At 38.9% G+C, this 21,172-nt stretch overlaps 1 protein-coding gene and 1 pseudogene across 10 annotated transcripts in view; both read right to left on the reverse strand.

The window, feature by feature from the left end:
* The window catches only part of LOC146676746 (uncharacterized), a 67,437-nt pseudogene that overhangs the window by 11,677 nt on the left and 34,588 nt on the right, over positions 1-21,172 (reverse strand). The gene's annotated exons all lie outside the window — the stretch shown is intronic.
* On the reverse strand, positions 8,140-20,766 carry LOC146676747 (uncharacterized). 9 transcript variants are annotated; one of them, XR_014912790.1, is made up of 7 exons: positions 14,580-20,766; positions 12,879-14,492; positions 12,558-12,694; positions 12,246-12,468; positions 10,946-12,127; positions 10,620-10,756; positions 8,140-10,533 (listed from the first exon to the last, which is right to left on the reverse strand). XR_014912790.1 is itself a non-coding variant. In XM_085414805.1 (3 exons), exons 1-3 carry the CDS (start codon positions 20,728-20,730, stop codon positions 14,424-14,426), a joined length of 6,051 nt encoding a protein of 2,016 aa, XP_085270931.1. In that variant the 5' UTR covers positions 20,731-20,766; the 3' UTR covers positions 14,279-14,423. The 9 variants fall into 9 exon arrangements, 6 of the variants coding, with proteins under 6 accessions (XP_085270931.1, XP_085270938.1, XP_085270956.1 ...); XR_014912791.1 differs by having other exon boundaries at positions 12,879-14,211; positions 14,404-20,766; XR_014912789.1 differs by having other exon boundaries at positions 12,879-20,766.

Raw genomic sequence — 21,172 nt, forward strand, 5'->3', positions numbered from 1 at the left:
TGGAGCCCACATACATGATTGGCTGGCTGGGAAGCTGTGCAGGCCCTGATTTGTGGATTTGAATTCCTCAGCCCTCAGATATGATTGGCTGGCTTAGAAGCCATGAAGTCCCCAATATGCAAATTTGAATGCCTCAGGACACATATATGATTGGCTGAGAAACCGTGCAGGACCTGATTTGAAAATTTGAATGTCTAAGTCCTCACAGAGGATTGGCTGCCTGGGGACCAGGCAGAAATATATAGAAATACTATGATTAAGCATAAATACTACATTTAGTAGAAATACTATGTTTTAGCACAAATCCTATAAAAAGCAGAAATACTATAATTTAGCAGAAATACTATATTAAGCACAAATCCTATAAAAAGCAGAAATAGTATGATTTAGCAGAAATACTATAATTTAGCAGAAATACCATATTAAGCACAAATCATATAAAAAGCAGAAATACTATATTAAGCACAAATTCTATAAAAAGCAGAAATACTATATTAAGCACAAATCCTATTAAAAGCAGAAATACTATATTAAGCACAAATCTTATGAAATAGCAGAAACAGTATGATTTAGCACAATAGTAATAAGTTAAACAGAAAAATTGGAAAAGCAAAATGGACAGCTGAAAAAATGCTGAACATGCTGAGGGTCCCTCAAATATACTTGTTAAATGAAAAAATCAGCATAAAAATGCACAGGGAGAGAGAAGTAAGTTTCTAGGTCAGCCTGGGAGCTGCTGAATTTGAATCCACCAATCAGAGAGCCTGTGTACTTTTTCCCGCCAAAACAGGTGCATCTTTTTACACACGCAGCAGAGAGAGGCACAGGATTATTGCAGCCTATTTCTCATAGTGAGGACTCCCCTCAAACAAATGACCATAATTTCCTAACCGTAGGGGCTAGAGCGGTCATTCTTACACCGTTTTGTTCAGAAGAGATGGGGGAATCTTCCAGTGTTAACAATTTATCATTAAAATGTGAATTTTTAGAGATATACGACATGGATGACTTGTTGACTTAGAAGCCACGAATTCCCCCAATATGCAAATTTGAATGCCTGAGGCCACATATATGATTGGCTGCCTGGGAAGCCGTGCAGGCCCTGATTTGTGGATTTGAATTCCTCAGCCCTCAGATATGATTGGCTGGCTTAGAAGCCATGAAGGCCCCAATATGCAAATTTGAATGCCTCAGGACACATATATGATTGGCTGGGAAACCGTGCAGGCCCTGATTTGAAAATTTGAATGTCTAAGTCCTCACAGAGGATTGGCTGCCTGGGGACCTGGCAGAAATATATAGAAATACTATGATTAAGCATAAATACTACATTTAGTAGAAATACTATGTTTTAGCACAAATACTATAAAAAGCAGAAATACTATATTAAGCACAAATCCTATAAAAAGCAGAATACTATATTAAGCACAAATTCTATAAAAAGCAGAAATACTATATTAAGCACAAATTCTATAAAAAGCAGAAATACTATATTAAGCACAAATCCTATTAAAAGCAGAAATACTATATTAAGCACAAATCTTATAAAATAGCAGAAACAGTATGATTTAGCACAATAGTAATAAGTTAAACAGAAAAATTGGAAAAGCAAAATGGACAGCTGAAAAAATGCTGAACATGCTGAGGGTCCCTCAAATATACTTGTTAAATGAAAAAATCAGCAAAAAAATGCACAGGGAGAGAGAAGTAAGTTTCTAGGTCAGCCTGGGAGCTGCTGAATTTGAATCCACCAATCAGAGAGCCTGTGTACTTTTTCCCGCCAAAACATGTGCCTCTTTTTACACACGCAGCACAGAGAGGCACAGGATTATTGCAGCCTATTTCTCATAGTGAGGACTCCCCTCAAACAAATGACCATAATTTCCAAACCGTAGGGGCTAGAGCGGTCATTCTTACACCGTTTTGTTCAGAAGAGATGGGGGAATCTTCCAGTGTTTACAATTTATCATTAAAATATGAATTATTAAAGATATTTGACTTCTAATGCACCATAACTGAGTAGAGTGAAGCAAAAACTGCCTTGACTTGCCCTCAAACAACGCTTTGTGACTTGAAATCTATTTGGAGTATCGATATCATTCTTTCACCGTAAGAGATAGCAGGCTTTGGTGAACAATCATGGAAATTTTCAGGTCTCTGTGGAAATCCAACAAAAAGTTATGACGAGAGAAAAAAGTGGTTCATTTCCACAGTTTGAAATCTGAAGAAATCTGAGCGAAGGACGAATTTCCTACCCTCAAACAAGTCCAACTCATTTCAGAACGGTAATAGGTGAGAAAGAAATTCTTGAATTGTGAGCGTCAGGGGTGTCTGAAGATATTCGGGGACAAGCCTCATGTCTTAACTTTGCTTCGTTAAGGAGATATGACGATTCGAATATGCCTCTCATTACAGAAATCCAGCGGTGATTTTGAACAAGCTCTCCATTGACTTTATATGGAGAGTTTTCTGACATTGTGTTGGTCTGAGGAGATTTGCGAAAATTCTATAAATCCCACAACAATGATAGTGACATTTCCTGAAAGCCAGCAAAAATACCTACGTTTTGATGTATAATTTGTGGAAGTTGAGTGAAAATTGAGCAAGTAGCAAACAGTTGTTCGGACATGAAGAGAAGACTGCAAAACCTTCAGTGACACACTGGAAGCCAAGAGCATAGCAACCATAACAACGCATGTATTTTGTGAAAAATCACAATTTTGCAACTCAAAACTTTAAGAGGCATAAAAGTAAAACAGTAGAAGATTTGAAAAAGCTGAATCATACCTGAATAGCCCAATAATTTGTGAACATTTTAAAATTTGAATGGTTGTTCTAGGTGAAAATATGAGGAAGTAGTTAAGTTTCAAAAACAAGCAAATTTTAGCAGAATTGCAGAAGTTTCCCATTCATTTCAATGGGACAAATTAAAGGAAAAAAGCTTAATATTTTAAAAAGTATAATAGCAAAAAATACCAAAAGTCATAGCGCACATTAGCAGAAATAGCAGAATAGTTTAAAATTTGAACGGTGAAAATCGGCTGAAAATTGTGGAAGTAGTTAAGTGCCAAAAAGTGTACGGAAGCAACTAGAACTAGAAAAATTTGCATTTCCTGCGAAAATGCAGTGTGGATGCTTAAAGCTGAAGCTGTATGCAAAAAGTAGCTGAAAAAGCTGAAAAGTTGCAGAAATTGTAAAAACTTTGCAGAAGCAAAAGAAGTTTGCTAAAATGGAATAACTTAGCAGAACTGCAATATCTTAGAGGAAACATAATACTTGGCAGAAATACAATAGCATAGCAGAATTTAGCAGAAATATTGTAACTTACCAGAAATATGATAACTTCTCAAAAATACAAGAATTTAGGAGAAATAGTATAAGATAACAGAAAGAATATATTTAGCCAAAAATACTTAAACATTACAGAAACACTATGATTTAGAAAAATAGTACAACAGAGCAGAAATATTGTGATTTACCAGAGACACTGTGATGAACTATGAATATTGTAATTTTAAATTAAGACTATGTTTTAGCACAAATATTATAATTTGGCAGAAATACTATAATTTAGCAGAAATACTATATTAAGCACAAATCCTATGAAAAGCAGAAATAGTATGATTAAGCATAAATACTACATTTAGCAGAAATACTATATTAAGCACAAATCTTATAAAAAGCAGAAATAGTATATTAAGCACAAATCTTATAAAATAGCAGAAATAGTGTGATTTAGCACAATAGTAATAAGTTAAACAGAAAAATTGGAAAAGCAAAATGGACAGCTGAAAAAATGCTGAACATGCTGAGGTTCCCTCAAATATACTTGTTAAATGACAAAAAATCTGCAAAAAAATTTATGACAGCCACACAATTACAAATATGTACACATGAGGAAACACACATGCACAGAGACACACACACAAGATCCAATTCAGTCAACCAGTCTAAATATATTGAATTTGAATCTTACAATGGGATCATCCCATTAAAAGGCTTTCTCTCTCTCTCTCTCTCTCTGTCACACACACACACACACACACACACACACACACACACACACACACACACACACACACAGGGAGAGAGAAGTAAGTTTCTAGGTCAGCCTGGGAGCTGCTGAATTTGAATCCACCAGAGTGGCTGTTTATGTTTTCCCGCCAAAACAGGTGCATCTTTTTACACACGCGGCACAGAGAGGCACAGGATTATTGCAGTCTATTTCTCATAGTGAGGACTCCCCTCAAACAAATGACCATAATTTCCTAACTGTAGGGGCTAGAGCGGTCATTCTTACACCGTTTTGTTCACAAGAGATGGGGGAATCTTCCAGTGTTGACAATTTATCATTAAAATATGAATTTTTAGAGATATATGACATGGATGACTTGTTGACTTAGAAGCCATGAATTCCCCAATATGCAAATTTGAATGCCTCAGGACACATATATGATTGGCTGGGAAACCGTGCAGGCCCTGATTTGAAAATTTGAATGTCTCAGTCCTCACAGAGGATTGGCTGCCTGGGGACCTGGCAGAAATATATAGAAATACTATGATTAAGCATAAATACTACATTTAGTAGAAATACTATGTTTTAGCACAAATACTATAAAAAGCAGAAATACTATAATTTAGCAGAAATACTATATTAAGCACAAATCCTATAAAAAGCAGAAATACTATATTAGGTACAAATCCTATAAAAAGCAGAAATACTATATTAAGCACAAATCCTATTAAAAGCAGAAATAATATATTAAGCACAAATCTTATGAAATAGCAGAAACAGTATGATTTAGCACAATAGTAATAAGTTAAACAGAAAAATTGGAAAAGGAAAATGGACAGCTGAAAAAATGCTGAACATGCTGAGGGTCCCTCAAATATACTTGTTAAATGAAAAAAATCGGCAAAAAAAATATAACAGCCACACAATCACAAATATGGACACATAAGGAAACACACAGTCACCCAGTCTAAATATATTGAATTTGAATCTTAGAATGAGATCATCCGATTAAAAGCCTTTCTCTCTCTCTCTCTCTCTCTCTCTCACTCTCTCTCACACACACACACACACACACACACACACACACACACACACACACACACACACACACATACACACAGGGAGAGAGAAGTAAGTTTCTAGGTCAGCCTGGGAGCTGCTGAATTTGAATCCACCAATCAGAGAGCCTGTGCACTTTTTCCCTCCAAAACAGGTGCTTCTGTTTACACACGCAGCACAGAGAGGCACAGGATTTTTGCAGTCTATTTCTCATAGTGACGACTCCCCTCAAACAAATGACCATAATTTCCTAACCGTAGGGGCTAGAACGGTCATTCTTACACCGTTTTGTTCAGAAGAGATGGGGGAATCTTCAAGTGTTGACAATTTATCATTAAAATATGAATTTTTAGAGATATATGACATGGATGACTTGTTGACTTAGAAGCCACGAATTCCCCAATATGCAAATTTGAATGCCTGAGGCCACATATATGATTGGCTGGCTGGGAAGCCGTGCAGGCCCTGATTTGTGGATTTGAATTCCTCAGCCCTCAGATATGATTGGCTGGCTTAGAAGCCATGAAGGCCCCAATATGCAAATTTGAATGCCTCAGGACACATATATGATTGGCTGGGAAGCCGTGCAGGCCCTGATTTGAAAATTTGAATGTCTCAGTCCTCACAGAGGATTGGCTGCCTGGGGACCTGACAGAAATATATAGAAATACTATGATTAAGCATAAATACTACATTTAGTAGAAATACTATGTTTTAGCACAAATCCTATAAAAAGCAGAAATACTATAATTTAGCAGAAATACTATATTAAGCACAAATCCTATAAAAAGCAGAAATACTATATTAGGTACAAATCCTATAAAAAGCAGAAATACTATATTAGGCACAAATAGTATAAAAAGCAGAAATACTATAATTTAGCAGAAATACTATGTTAGGCACAAATCCTATAAAAAGAATAAATACTATAATTTAGCAGAAATACTATATTAGGCACAAATCTTATGAAAAGCAGAAATAGTATGATTTAGCAGAAATACTGTATTTAGCACAAGTACCGAAAAGTACCAGAAATACTATGATTTAGCAGAATAGTAATAACTTACAAAATTACAAATATGGAGGCATATTGAAACACAAATGCACAGAGGGACACACAAACACAGGCTCTAATCCAGTCAACCAGTCTAACTATATTCAATTTAAATCCTACAATGACATGCTGCCAAATAAGGGCAGGGCCCTCTCTCTCCCACTACACACACACACACACACACACACACACACACACACACACACACACACACACACACACAGAGGGAGAGAGCTGCCGAATTTAAATCCACCAATCAGAGTGGCTGTTTACGTTTTCCCGCCAAAACAGGTGCATCCTTTTTACACACGCAGCACAGAGAGGCACAGGATTATTGCAGCCTATTTCTCATAGTGATGACTCCCCTCAAACAAATGACCATAATTTCCTAACCGTAGGGGCTAGAGCGGTCATTCTTACACCGTTTTGTTCAGAAGAGATGGGGGAATCTTCCAGTGTTTACAATTTATCATTAAAATATGAATTATTAAAGATATTTGACTTGTAATGCACCATAACTGAGTAGAGCGAAGCAAAAACTGCCTTGACTTGCCCTCAAACAACGCTTTCTAACTCGAAATCTATTTGGAGTATCGATATCATTCTTTCACCGTAAGAGACAGCAGGCTTTGGTGAACAATCATGGAAATTTTCAGGTCTCTGTGGAAATCCAACAAAAAGTTATGACGAGAGAAAAAAGTGGTTCATTTCCACAGTTTGAAATCTGAAGAAATCTGAGCGAAGGACGAATTTCCTACCCTCAAACAAGTCCAACTCATTTCAGAATGGTAATAGGTGAGAAAGAAATTCTTGAATTGTGAGCGTCACGAGTGTCTGAAGATATACCGGGACAAGCCTCATGTCTTAACTTTGCTTCGTTAAGGAGATATGACGATTCGAATATGCCTCTCATTACAGAAATCCAGCGATGATTTTGAACAAGCTCTCCATTGACTTTCTATGCAGAGTTTTGAGACCTTGTGTTGGTCTGAGGAGATTTGCCAAAATTCTATAAATCCCACAACAATGATAATGACATTTTCTGAAAGCCAGCAAAAATACCTACGTTTTGATGTATAATTTGTGGAAGTTGAGTGAAAATTGAGCAAGTAGCAAACAGTTGTTCGGACATGAAGAGAAGGCTGCAAAAGCTTCAGTGTCACACTGGAAGCCAAGAGCATAGCAACCATAACAACGCATGTATTTTGTGAAAAATCACAATTTTGCAACTCAAAACTTTAAGAGGCATAAAAGTAAAACGGTAAAATATTTGAAAAAGCTGAAACATACATGAATAGCCCAATAATTTGTGAACATTTTAAAGTTTGAATGGTTGTTCTAGGTGAAAATTTGAGGAAGTAGTTAAGTTTCAAAAACAAGCAAAATTTAGCAGAATTGCTGAAGTTTCCCATTAATTTCAATGGGACAAATTAAAGGAAAAAAGTGGAATATTTTAAAAAGTATAATAGTTAAAAATACCAAAAGATATAGCCGGCATTAGCAAAAATAGCAGAATAGTTTAAAATTTGAATGGTGAAAATCGGCTGAAAATTGTGGAAGTAGTTAAGTGCCAAAAAGTGTACGGAAGCAACTAGAATAAAGTATAAAGAATAAAGAGAAACAGGAACTCAATAGTGTGGATGCTTAAAGCATCCACACAATAATAAAGAATAAAGAGAAACAGGAACTCAATAGTGTGGATGCTTAAAGCATCCACACAATAATAACTAGAAAAATTTGCATTTCCTGCGAAAATGCAGTGTGGATGCTTAAAGCTGAAGCTGTATGCAAAAAGTAGCTGAAAAAGCTGAAAAGTTGCAGAAATTGTAAAAACTTTGCAGAAGCAAAGGAACTTTGCTAAAATGGAATAACTTAGCAGAACTGCAATCACTTAGAGGAAACTGTAAAGCTGAAGCTGTCTGCTGAAAATAGTTGAAAATAGCTGAAGAAGCTGAAGAAATCAAAGTCAGTGTTTAAAAAGTTTTTGAAATTTTAATAACTTTGCAGAAGAACATCAAGTTAGCAAAAATGTAATAACTTAGCAGAAATGCAATAACTTAGAAGAAACATAACAATTCAGCAGAAATGTTGTAGTTTACCAGAAGCTACAACTTAGCAGAAATGTAATAATTGATTAAAAAATTAATAACTTGGCAGAAATATTACAACTTACCAGAACTGCTATAATTTTGCAGAAATGTAATTATTAGGAAAAAAATTTATACAGATAACAGCTGAAAACGATGAAGTAACCTCAAAGTTACTTGTTTAACTGTGAAAAATGACCAGAAACATTAGAAAAGAAAGAAAACCAATTCAATTCAATTTATATAGCAAGAAATCACAACAAAAGTCACCTTAAGGCGCTTCATAGATACAGAGAAAAACCCAACAATCATATGACATATGACCCCTATGAGCAAGCACTTTGGCGACAGTGGGAAGGAAAAACTCCCTTTTAACAGGAAGAAACCTCCAGCAGAACCAGGCTCAGGGAGGGGCGGCCATCTGCTGCGACCGGTTGGGGTGAGAGAAGGAAGACAGGAATACCAGCCAGCAGATAAACTGATGTGAAACAAAACCAAGGTAAAATTGCAGAATTTACACAGTTGGTGAAATGTAAAAATGGCAACATAAAAACCCCAAACAAACAAACAAAAAAAAACTAAACAACATTTAGTTAATAAATGCACAAGATGATTCGATGATAAATATGGTACCAATCTACAAAATACTGTCGAAATGAAGTCCACATTGTGATATATTTCAGGTGTGGAGAGTCACACAGCTAAACAATCGATGTGCATATTTAAAGAATCAAATAAAGAACATTGTTGTGGAATAAATTACAGTGAATAATAATCACTGCCCTGCGTTAGAGAGTGACTTATGATGAGGTATTAATTGGCTTAACTTTACCTCTAACAGCTTTTCAGATAGTGCTGTGACCAGGGTGAAATCCATCATAAAGTAACTGTAAACAGTAGAACCATTAGCATGAATGTTATGGTTCTACCCTGATCAAAACTCAAGTCTGCTGTTTGACCTGATATAAAATGATAAAGAGGAACACATATAAATGACCTTTATGAACTTTTCAAAATGACTTTATATGTCTGACCCATTATCTATATATATTAGAGCAGATGTGGAAAACCACTGTTAGACCTACTCTATACTAACACAAACACAGTCAAAAATTCATTGCTAGTGTGACATGTGGTCCTTTTTGCCTTTGACCAATGATATGCTGGTTACTTGGACCAGTTTAGTATTTGCTGTCACAGAGGAATGTTAACCATAAATCCAAAAGACAAAACTGAAAAAATATGTTAATTGCAAACATGTTTTTGCTTAGTAAGAGGATTGAAATTACATGGAAACTGTCACCTTAAAGCCTCATTGTAAATATCATCACAAACAGATGTTTTCCACACGGTTAACAAAGCTCCACCACATCCAATCACTGCATATAAATCTAAAGGAAAACAACAACAAATAAAATGTAATTAACACAAGTGAAGTCTAAGGAGCTTGGAAAGAAAAGCGTCTGGACTTCTTTGAGTTCCTCGAAGACGTTTCACCTCTCATCCGAGAAGCTTCTTCAGTTCTAAGGGTCAATGGTGGAGAGTCCCAGATTTAAACCCAGTGGGAGTTTCCCCCCAAAGAGGGACAAAGAACCCCCTGATGATCCTCTACCTAATCACATGAGCCAAGGTGTGAAAGTGGGTGTGGGTCCCAATCAGCCAGGGTTTCGGGTGAGCTCATTGTGAAACCTGGCCCCACCCTATCATGTGATTTCCCGAGGTCAGGAAATCACCCACGCCCACTCCCAGGATGTGAGTGGACGTTACGGTGTCTGGGGAGGGAACTCAAAACTGGATTATAGATGGCAGACAGTTGGTGTCATAAACCACCGCCTCTGTTTAAAGATGGTCGCTCACAGTGGACGTAAATGGCTTCTTTCACTCCTCCATCTGTCCAAAATGTGAACATTGGCATCCTCAAAGACTGACCTTTGTCCTTTAGATGCAGATGAACTGCTGAGTCTTGTCCCGTGGAGGTGGCTCTTCTATGTTGTGCCATGTGCTTGTGAAGTGGCTGTTTGGTCTCTCCGATGTAGAAGTCTGGGCATTCCTCGCTGCACTGTACAGCGTACACCACATTGTTAAGTTTGTGTTTAGGAGTTTTGTCTTTCGGGTGAACCAGTTTCTGTCTGAGTGTGTTACTGGGTCTGAAGTACACTGGGATGTCGTATTTGGAGAAAACTCTCCTGAGTTTTTCTGATACACCGGCTACATAGGGGATGACAATGTTGTTGTGTCTGTCTTTCTTATCCTCCCTCGCTGGTGTCTGATGTTCTTTTCTGTGAAGCTGGAATGCAGGCACACTGGACGAGCTTATTCTAAAAAATACAGAAAAAGGAACATTTTATTTGTGTTAAGGCCTAAAAACTACAAATAAGTTATACAATGAACAATATTGAAATACCTTATAGGTGCTGCAGGCCATATAACCAGAATCCAGAGCAATCTCACACTCACATGATGGTGAGGAAAGACATGAGCTCTGCAGTGAGGTTTGAATGTCTCAGTTGGAACACTGAAGAACTCAGAAGACAGCAATACCTGCACAGAGAGACAGAGTAGAAAAAGCATAGATTTGTAATCCATAATGTGAATTAAAACTCAAAAAGTGTCAACAAGTATAATCATTTGAGTGTGGAATTATTTATGCAATAAACAGGATTTAAATTAATTAATTGAATTAAAAAACACTGACATTTGTTTTTTTAAATCAAAGATAAAGAATGATACCGCTCTCTGCTCTGAGGATCACTGAGCATCTCTGACAGGAAATACAGTTTCCTCAGTATGAGTCATCATTGATGGTCTCAGAGGTGTGTAGTGTGGCAGCATGATGATGGTCTCCAGATCAGGCAGGAGGTCAGGTGATGGGTGTGTCATCTTCTCCATTGAAGACACACTGGTATGGCAGTTCATAACACAGCAGTCTCCTTGTGGCATGTAGTTATCTGTGCAGTCCAGCACTGATGGATCAAGTTTGGCTCAGCAGTTCATGAAGATGGTGTTAAGATGTTGTTGTTTCAGCTGAGGATGGTGAAGTTTGAAGGTTTTGCCACAAAGGAGACTGTGCCGTGTCTGAAAAAATATATCTACAAAACAAGTGCTTTTAACACCACCCACCCAGCTCAGCCCCCAAGTGTCTATGTAATGCTGGTATGGGGTGTCGGTTACTAAGTCTAATTAGTACATAGGGGATGACAATGTTGTTGCATCTGTCTTTCTTATCCTCCCTCGCTGGTATCTGATGTTCTTTTCTGTGCATCTTTGCTGACTTTATAAACGCCCAATTAGGATAGCCACACGTTTTGAGTGCTTCCTTTACATGTGTGTGTTCCTTCTTTTTCCCTTCAGGCTTAGAGGGAACATGTTCTGCCCGGTGGTGTAGGGTCCTAATTACTCCAAGTTTGTGTTCCAGAGGGTGATGGGAGTCAAAGAGGAGGTACTGGTCCGTGTGTGTGGGCTTCCAGTAAACTTCGATGTTGAGTTTGCCGTTCTCTTCAATGTGCACAGCGCAGTCCAGGAAAAGCAAACAGTCGTCCTTTGTGTCTTCCCTGGTGAACTTGATGTTTTTATCCACGGCGTTAATGTGCGCAGTGAAGGATTCCACTTCTTGCCTTTTGATTTTGACCCAGGTGTCGTCTACATATCTCTACCAGTGGCTGGGTACTCTTCCTTTGAAAGAGCCAAGAGCCTTCCTTTCCACTTCCTCCATGTAAAGGTTGGCTACAATAGGTGACACGGGGGAGTCCATGGCACAGCCATGTTTTTGTCTGTAGAAACCCTCGTTGTATTTGAAATATGTAGTGGTGAGGCAGAGGTCTAACAGTGTGCACATCTGATCGGGTGTGAAGTTGGTCCTGTCTTCCAAGGAGCTGTCTTCTTGCAGTCGTTTTCTGACAGTCTCCACTGCCTCTGTAGTGGGTATGCAAGTGAAGAGAGAGACTACATCAAAGGACATCATGAGAACCTTCACAGACATGACACAAGGGAAGACTTTTGATTTAATAACTAAGCTTAAAACAAGTGTTACCTTTGAATATTTGTGGGAAAAATCTGATGCTACCCCAAGAATACAAAGCCACACTGGAAATGATGACAGGCTTGCAGCCCTCTGTCTTCCTGGAGTGAGGTGCCCGATCAGTAGAAGTGAATTGACAGAAGTCAGTGTCTGTAAGAGTGGCCAAACACTGATACTCTGTCCACTTGCGTAGAGTCTAAGAAGCTGGAATGCAGGCACACTGGACGAGCTTGTTCTAAAAAATACAGAAAAAGGAACATTTTTTTTGTCTGTAGAAACCCTAAAAACTACAAATAAGTTATACAATGAACAATGTTGTAATACCTTATAGGTGCTGCGGGCCACATAACCAGAATCCAGAGCAATCTCACACTCACATGATGGTGAGGAAAGACATGAGCTCTGCAATGAGGTTTGAAGGCCTCAGTTGGGACACGGAAGAACTCAGAAGACAGCAATACCTGCACAGAGAGACAGAGTAGAAAAAGCATAGATTTGTAATCCATAATGTGAATTAAAACTCAAAAAGTGTCAACAAGTATAATCATTTGAGTGTGGAATTATTTATGCAATAAACAGGATTTTAATTAATTAATTGAATTAAAAACACTGACATTTTTTTTTATCAAAGATAAAGAATGATACCTCTCTCTGCTCTGAGGATCACTGAGCATCTCTGACAGGAAATACAGTTTCCTCAGTATGAGTCATCATTGATGGTCTCAGAGGTGTGTAGTGTGGTAGCATGATGATGGTCTCCAGATCAGGCAGGAGGTCAGGTGATGGGTGTGTCATCTTCTCCATTGAAGACACACTGGTATGGCAATTCATAACACAGCAGTCTCCTTGTGGCATGTAGTTATCTGTGCAGTCCAGCACTGATGGATCAGGTTTGGCTCAGCAGTTCATGAAGATGGTGTCTGAAAAAATATATCTAACAAAACACGTGCTTATAACACCACCCACCCAGCTCAGCCCCCAAGTGTCTATGTAATGCTGGTATGGGGTGTCGGTTACTAAGTCTAATTAGTGCATCAGAAAGCGGGGGCTACACCTAAAGCCCACACTTTTTGATGTCTTTGTTTATTAGCAGCTTTTTCCAGCTGCTCAGAGAATTCTGACTTGGCCTTTATCCACCCAAACCCAAACCCACCCGGATAAAGGCCAAGTCAAACTCACACACCATACCAGCATTACATAGACACTTGGGGGCTGATCTGGGTGGGTGGTGTTAAACTGTAGTCGGGAACTTTCAGAAAACTATCCATTTACTTCTAAATCAGTTTTTATACATATTCTGTAAGCTGTACTAATGTTTTTCTCTACATAATGTATCATTATAGACATCTCTGGTAGCCTAAAGATAGTTTATAACTTTTGACATTTTTTACCTGTAAAACATGATAAGCAAAAACTCATTCATCACAAAAACTTTTGATTCTACAAAAGCTACTATAATCAAGAAAATATAATTGTCTGTATTTATTCATGTGACCCATAATAAATACCTGCATTTATGTGGGATTTATTTATTTACTATTTCATATTTTCAAGCCCTTGGAGGGGAAGATCTCGTTTGTTGAGCTACATACGTCACAGTAAAAAGATTTAGTCATTTAAAACATGAGAATAAAAGAAATGATGTTGGTTTAATAAATGTTGCAGCACATTTCAGATCAGAGGTGCATGATAGCAGATGTTCTCTGCTCTGCATGAAGTTCAGCAATGATTTGGTGAAATGATTAATAACATTGCAATAAGAAAGGGTCTTCTTACAGACAGAGTAGGGAAGACAATTTTTTCAATGAAAAATATTTTTCATGCTCTACAATCAGTAAACTCTGTAACAAACATGATCTGTAATTGTTTCAAAACTCACCAGACGACTTCATGATTGGCTCGAGGACAGGACACAAAACACAGGGTTGTGGTAACTGTAATATGATCTCAGAACACCTGAATATAGACATTTCTGTGGCTGAGAAATAAAAATGAGGTCAAGCAGGGTGTTCTTGTCTGTAGTGCCAGAAGTGATCAGCTGTGAATACCCTCTCGACTGAAACTGCTCCAGAATCTGTTTTCTTCCACTCTGCAACTGGTTCTCATTAAAATCTCCACACACAATTATTGGGTGACAGTCCATTATTTCAAGTGAATCTAAAAGACTTACCAGGTTTTGCATGAATGGTGTCAAACTGTAGTCAGGGGGTCTGTACACAACAGCAATGAGTGCAGGGAATGGAGCCTGAACCTTCAACACTAAAAACTCAAGATCAGTGACATTATGCAGATACTGTTTTACCTGAACCTGAAAATGATTCCTCAAATACACAACAACTCCCCCACCACTTCTGCTGGCCATGTGAGGAAAGTTTGTGTAGGACACATGTCTGTTGCGTTTGAACATGGTGTAGCCGTCCAAATGAAGACTGTCTGCAACAAAGGAGCCTTGAAGGTGAGACTCAGTGAGACACAAAACATCTGCTAAACACATTTCATGATGACTCTTGATGTCACTGATGTGAGATGGCAAACCCTCTGTATTGTGATGGATCAGTGTAAGAGTGTCAAGTCTGCTGGCTGTTTCTCTGACCTGAAGAAGAGGCATCATTTCCTCAACACTGGCTTGTCTCATGGTTTGGAGCGCTGCAGTTACCTCGGGATTGGCGTAAATCTTTTTCTCATCCAAGTCCTGCAAATAGAGTCCACTGAGAGACGTCACCCTGCTGAGAGCAACGTAAGCCATACCTGGTTCAAAAATGTTCTTCATTGAAACTACAGCTGTCTGTGTTGTAAGACCCTGAGTTTTGTGAATTGTGCAAGCGAATGCTAGCTTTACAGGAAACTGTCTGCGTACCGCTCCTTTAAACTTCAGACTCTCCTCTGCTCTCTCAATGTAAACCAGATCATCAGAAGCTGCATTAGCACTGCGGTTGTGTCTCATAGGCTGCCGGTTGTCCATCCTGAGCCCCAGTTTAATTATGTGTCCATCATTTTCAGATCTCACCACCTTTACCAGTATACCAAAAGCACCGTTGACCAAACCGTTTAGTGTGTCCAAGTTTCTGGTCAGCATGACTCGAGCTCCTTCAGCAACATTCAGAGTGTCAGGTAAATCATTTCTCCCACCTGTAAATGGTTTGTCTCTTCGTTCCATTCTGCCTGTACATTTATCCTTCTGGAAATCGTCTGCATTGATGATTATGATGTTTGAATGAAGCTTCTTCAGGGTATCTGTGTTGTGGGATTCCACATTCTTGTTGGTGGCATAAATGTGTAAGACCTCAGTTGGACATTCTTCTGGTGCAGTCACAGCCTGTGACAACAAATCTCTGTCGCACTGAGAAAGCTCATCTGTCTTTTCTTTGACTCTAATCCTGTTCAGCATCTCTGCAAAGGCCACATCATCTTTCTGACGCATGATCTCGGTTAGAGTGATCATCTGAAAATGTTCCTGCCATAGGTCAATCTGTTCTGGATCGTAAACACAGAGAGGTTTAGACTGTCGCACTGGTGGCAGCTGGTAAAAATCTCCAACAGCTAAAACTGACATTCCACCAAAAGGTCTCTGAGTGCCTTTGATTTGTTTCAGTCTTGCATCCACATAAGCAAAAAGGGGTTTTGAAACCATTGAAATCTCATCAATAACAATAATTTCAGCATTCATCAGCTCAGATCTGACTTCATCCAGTTGGTTACCAAGTCCTTGAATGGGTGGTTTCAGACTCCTGGGTAGTTTCAGTAGAGAATGTAATGTAGAGCCATTGATAGAAAAAGCTGCTGTACCGGTAAATGAAGTCAGTAAAACAGTTGGATTTGATATGTCAGCTTCTTCTGCATTAGCAGGCAGTCTGCTCAGGATCTTTGATGCTTCAGAATGAATACACTTAATCAGATGTGACTTTCCAGTTCCTGCACCACCATTGATATAGAAGAAAAATGGATCTGGGTTCAAACCACAAACTCGCTGAATACACCAGTCTCTTATGGCATAGAACACGCAGGCCTGCTTCTGGTTCAGATTCTGATACATTACACGTACCACGGCTGGATCTACTGCAGGTTGTTCTCTGATGGCTCTGATCTCTGTTACAGCATCAGACTGACGACTGTAGTCGGGGACATTCTCCTGTTCGTTCTCATCATCAGAATGTCTCTCAGGAAGATTCTCATCACATTGCAGCCTCACAACTTCAGATTCAGGAGCAAGATTACACCATTCATCGATCACAACATCCCTATTTTGTTCAAACTCTTCCAGTGCACTCTCAATATCCTCAGAGTTCTTCTCATACTTGTCTTTATTTCTTTTCACAACCCTTTTCACAGACTCACTGTGGTCTGAACATGGAAGTCGTACAAAACCTGAGTTGTAGAAGGACTGATAGGTTTGGAACCCTTGTGGTTTCAGTTCCTGCTCTGATCTGTGTGGAAGGTAAAGTCTCAACAGTCGACCATAATATTGCTCAGGATCTTTTTCCTGTGAACAGTGGTAATATCTGATTATAGCTGGTTTATCATTCTTTCGCCTTTGTACAAATCCAAGCTGGTTTAGAAGAGGAAGCACATCTTTTCCTTCATTTGGACCACTCACCAACCTGCACAAGGCAGCAAAATCAGCCAGTGACATTTCCTCATATTCTGGGGTCTCAGGTCTGCATTTGTATTTATCACTCAAACTTGTCATCCAAATATTACAACTGTCGTGTGTTGTGCTTTCCAGGAAGCTCATGGGCCGACTCATTTTTACTGGGTTATCATCTGTTGGTACAAATACAACACTGCGGGAACATTTTTTCATTTTTAGGCCACAGACTCGAGTCACACACTCCTGTGCGCTGATTTCTCTCTTTTTTGAGTAAGCCTGCATCACAGCTCTCATTTCATCACACTCATTGACGGTGTTCTTATCAGAGTTGTCAATAACTGTCTTCAGGTATTCAGAGAGGCCAGATTCTTTCTTTGTTATATATTTACAGAGGTATTCTATACATGAATAGGCATTCAAAATGAATGAGACATCTAAATTAGAGTTCCAGGCTTCAAGCAGGTCTGGGTTGTAATTGTTGATCCAACACTCATTTGGGTCACGTTTCAGAATCAGAGCTGTTTTCTTGTTTATGTCTTGGAGGCATTGTTCATACTCATTCATTGTCAAGTTGCATCGTGACAGAATCTGCTCTATGGTGAGGGAAGCAGCTTCAGGTTCCTTCAGCAGGTTCAACAAAGGTCTGAGTTTGGCTTTTGCAGCTTCAGTGTCTGAATCCTCATCCTGTCTCACAATCATTGTTCTTGTGGCTGGTGGTTTGGGAAACCCAAATCTACAACCAGAGTTCACACTCTTAAAGCATGTCTTTGTGTGGTTTTTGCTGTGCTTTTGTAGCTCAGTGACTTTTTTGTGCAGTTCAGGTTGTTTTTCTGGATCAGGGAGTTGAGCTGAGATGTATCTGTCAACAAAGTCACAGACAGTTTGGTCATCATCCACATCTGCTTCTACCTTTTCTCGAATCCACAGCAACATGTGTATATGTGGACTACCTCTGTGCTGGAACTCAACTCTGTAAAAGTAATCAATGATCTCACCAAGGGGCTGTGCAGGAGAAAAAAGCAAATCTCTGAACAAAGCCTCAACACGTTTATCAAACATTCGCATGGTGGTTACTGGATTTGATCTTAGAATTTCACACTTTTCTGACCAGTCCAGGGCTTCAAAATCAACCTCTTCACCTTGCTGTCTCTTTATTGCTTGAATCACTTCAGGCCATCTCATCTCAGCAGCAGAGAAAGTGACAAAGAACTGAGGTGTTCCTATTTGGCGAACCATGCTGAATAGATCTCTGGTAGTTTTCTGCCAGTAAGCTGGAGTTCCTCTGAGTGGCTGCATAAATCTGATTGCATCTTTATTTCTTACCAGCTTCTCTACTTCTGTCTTACTTTGTAACATTCCTGATGTGATTTTGCGTCCATCTTTGGTCATAGTTTTACCTTTCCTTAGCTGTATCGTCATGCTGGAATTAGCCAAGTGTATTTCAGTGACAAACTGTGAGAAAAACAGGTAATTTGTGTCTTTAGCAAATCTTGCATCAATGTTGAAAAGCCTTGATTTGAAGTAAGCACTTGGTGTGAGTTTAAGACGTCTCTTTTCATCCAGTGTATTCTGACCAGTAGGAAACTGCACAGGAAATGCCATGGCTTCCAAATGAGGAGTTCTGAAGAAGCTAACAGGATTGTTTCTTTCTGCAGGAGCCACACAATATGTGTTATCAGTGAAACAGAGAATCTCTTCTGAAATGTCTACAGGCTGCAGACAACTTTCTAGAGCAAAACCTCCATTGTTCAAATCACTTTCTGGTTCATCTGGATTTTGTTCCTCTGGTTGTTCATCACAGGATTGCATATTAATATCTTGGTCACTTTGAGACTCACTTTCACACAAAAGGGCATCTTTTTCATAGTTGTCAATTTCCATTAAATCTGCTTCATTATAATCATCACTTGCCATGCTGGCTTCATCACTGCTGTCATCATCAGGTAACGTTGGATCACAAAGCAATGCATCATCTCTGATAATAATATCTGTGTACTGTGGATGAATTTGTTTCAGTTTACGCAGAGCTTGAATGAGTTTAGACCAGGTGACAGTCTGGAACAGCTGATGGCCTTTGTAGCACAGTCGTCTTTTCAGCTTTATCCTCATGATCTGTGATTGGCTTCTGATCCTCGGTAAACTGTCAACTGTTTGTTGGACCTCAGATGGTACACACACCACATTACCACGTATGAGTCTCTGTCTCCCCTTTGGAAGAGGAATAATCTTAGCAAATGGTATGCATTTGGCAATCAGATGTCTCTCCAGAATGTTGAGATCACACAGTTCAGCTGGAATATCCTGCAGTTCTAAACCATTAACAGCAGCAAGCCTGGGCATGCATCCACTTTTGAGGGAACTGTGACATGTGTGACAGATATACTCTTTTTTTCTCTCAACAGGAAAGCTGCAGTGATCATGACATGCTTCATCACACACATGAACAAATTTACCAGTTAGGCACTGATGAGCTACAGTCTGGTGTTTTGAGTAATTTTGTCTTTTGCAGATTTTCACCTGATTAGGAAAAGAAGCTTTTAGACAAACAGTACAAACATAAGATGGTGCTGACTTAATGTTTGATCTGAAACGAGATATGGCCTCATTCATTAAAGTGTTCTCTGGATGACACTGTAAACTCTCAGCTGGTCGATGCATCTGGCGATATTTCCGTTTTATATTCATTGCACATCTGATATTATGCATCTGTCTGAAAGAAAAACCGTTCCAATATTTTACTCTCATTCGTTCTCTCATATTGTCCTTGTGTTGTTGCTGAAATTGTTTTTCTTCTCCATACCGCTTTGTCATATAAGATCGTTTTTTCTGTTTAAAATCTTCGCTTTTTTTATATAGGTTATATACATATGACCTCATGTAAGCTTTATGTTTCTCTCTGAATCCAGCACAAGTTCTGTATATTCTTCTTATACACTCTTTCTGCTTTTCTCTGAATATGGGAGACTCTCTATATGTTCTTGTTACACGTTCCTTCTGCTTTTCTCTGAATATGGGAGACTCTCTATATGTTCTTGTTATACGTTCCTTCTGCTTTTCTCTGAATAGGGGATTGTCTTTATATGTCCTTATGACACATTCTCTTTTTCTCTCTCTAATTTTAGCACTTTCCCTATACATCTTTCTAAAATGTTCTCTCTGTTTCTCCTTATAGGTAGCATTTAATTTATACAATTCATTTTTGTACATGCTCTTTTTCTGTCTGTGATCAGGATCATTACACTTCTTAGTTGAGTTTTTTTTCTTTGTCTTGAAGCTTTCATCAAACCTGTACATCTGCCTTTCTTTCTTCTTCTGATTTTCCTTTCTCTGTGGTACTTTTTCTTGGGCTAATAATCTTCTCCTTATTTTTCTCCTTTGCTGTTTATTATATTTCAGCAGTTTATCTGAGAGTTCCTCTGTTATATTAGTTAAACAGTAGGCAGTGTTTGAATCATTCTGAGGAACAGAATCTGATGTTACCTGCGTTTCTCTCACAGAGGATGCAGATGTTTCTTTTTCTAAATACTCAGAAGGAAGATGGTTGTTTTCAGTAGCAGCTGTCTCATTTGAATAATCCACTCTGGATGATGTCACTTCAGTCGTTAAAGTGTCTCTCACAGTCTTCTGTGTCTGGTCAGTAGATCTTTGGGAGTTTATTTCATGAACGGCTTCATTTAAAGCTGGTGCTGTAACAGTTGTAGCTGTTTGTCTGTATTCGGTGGTTTGATTAGCATCTCTTTGGTCAGCAGCGTTTTCACTGTGAAACTCGATGGGCTGTAGCTCATAAGTACAGGTTGGTGCGATGCTAAACATTCTGTACAAACGTTTGATCCTGTCAATCATGTCATTAAGACGTGTGAATTTCAACATAACTGCAGTTCCACCACTTACACTTAGCGACAATGGCATACCAGTAGACTTACGTGGGTGAGGGTCAAAATATGCATATTCACCTGAAGTCAGCCTGCTAACAGCGATGACTGTTCCTCCCATGACTAGCAAAGCATAGCGAACGTCTGAAGCCAAACACTGTAATCCCTGTTCAAGGCTCGGAAAGTGATCTGTACCATCAAATGTGCCGTAATGAGCAAACTGAGACATGTCGACTTGATACTCGTGTGTGCGGCTGGTAACAACTGAGGGAAGTTCATCGCAGGCTAGAAACACACTGTTCACAAACCTCAGTCTGGCATCTGAATAGACGGCATGGCCTTTGTCCAACACACGGTTTAGATCTGCTCTGGTAATAAATTCATCCTCGTGTAAGAATGACAGGAAAACCAAACTGTTAGCCATGCATTGCTGATTCCGGTACTTTCCATACCTAGGAGCGGCCTGGCTTCGGGAAGCA

This window comes from Rhamphochromis longiceps, linkage group LG2 (genome assembly GCF_057381845.1).
Source record: "Rhamphochromis longiceps isolate RC_006_pf linkage group LG2, R_longiceps_female_GT1.1, whole genome shotgun sequence".
Lineage (NCBI taxonomy): Eukaryota > Metazoa > Chordata > Actinopteri > Cichliformes > Cichlidae > Rhamphochromis > Rhamphochromis longiceps.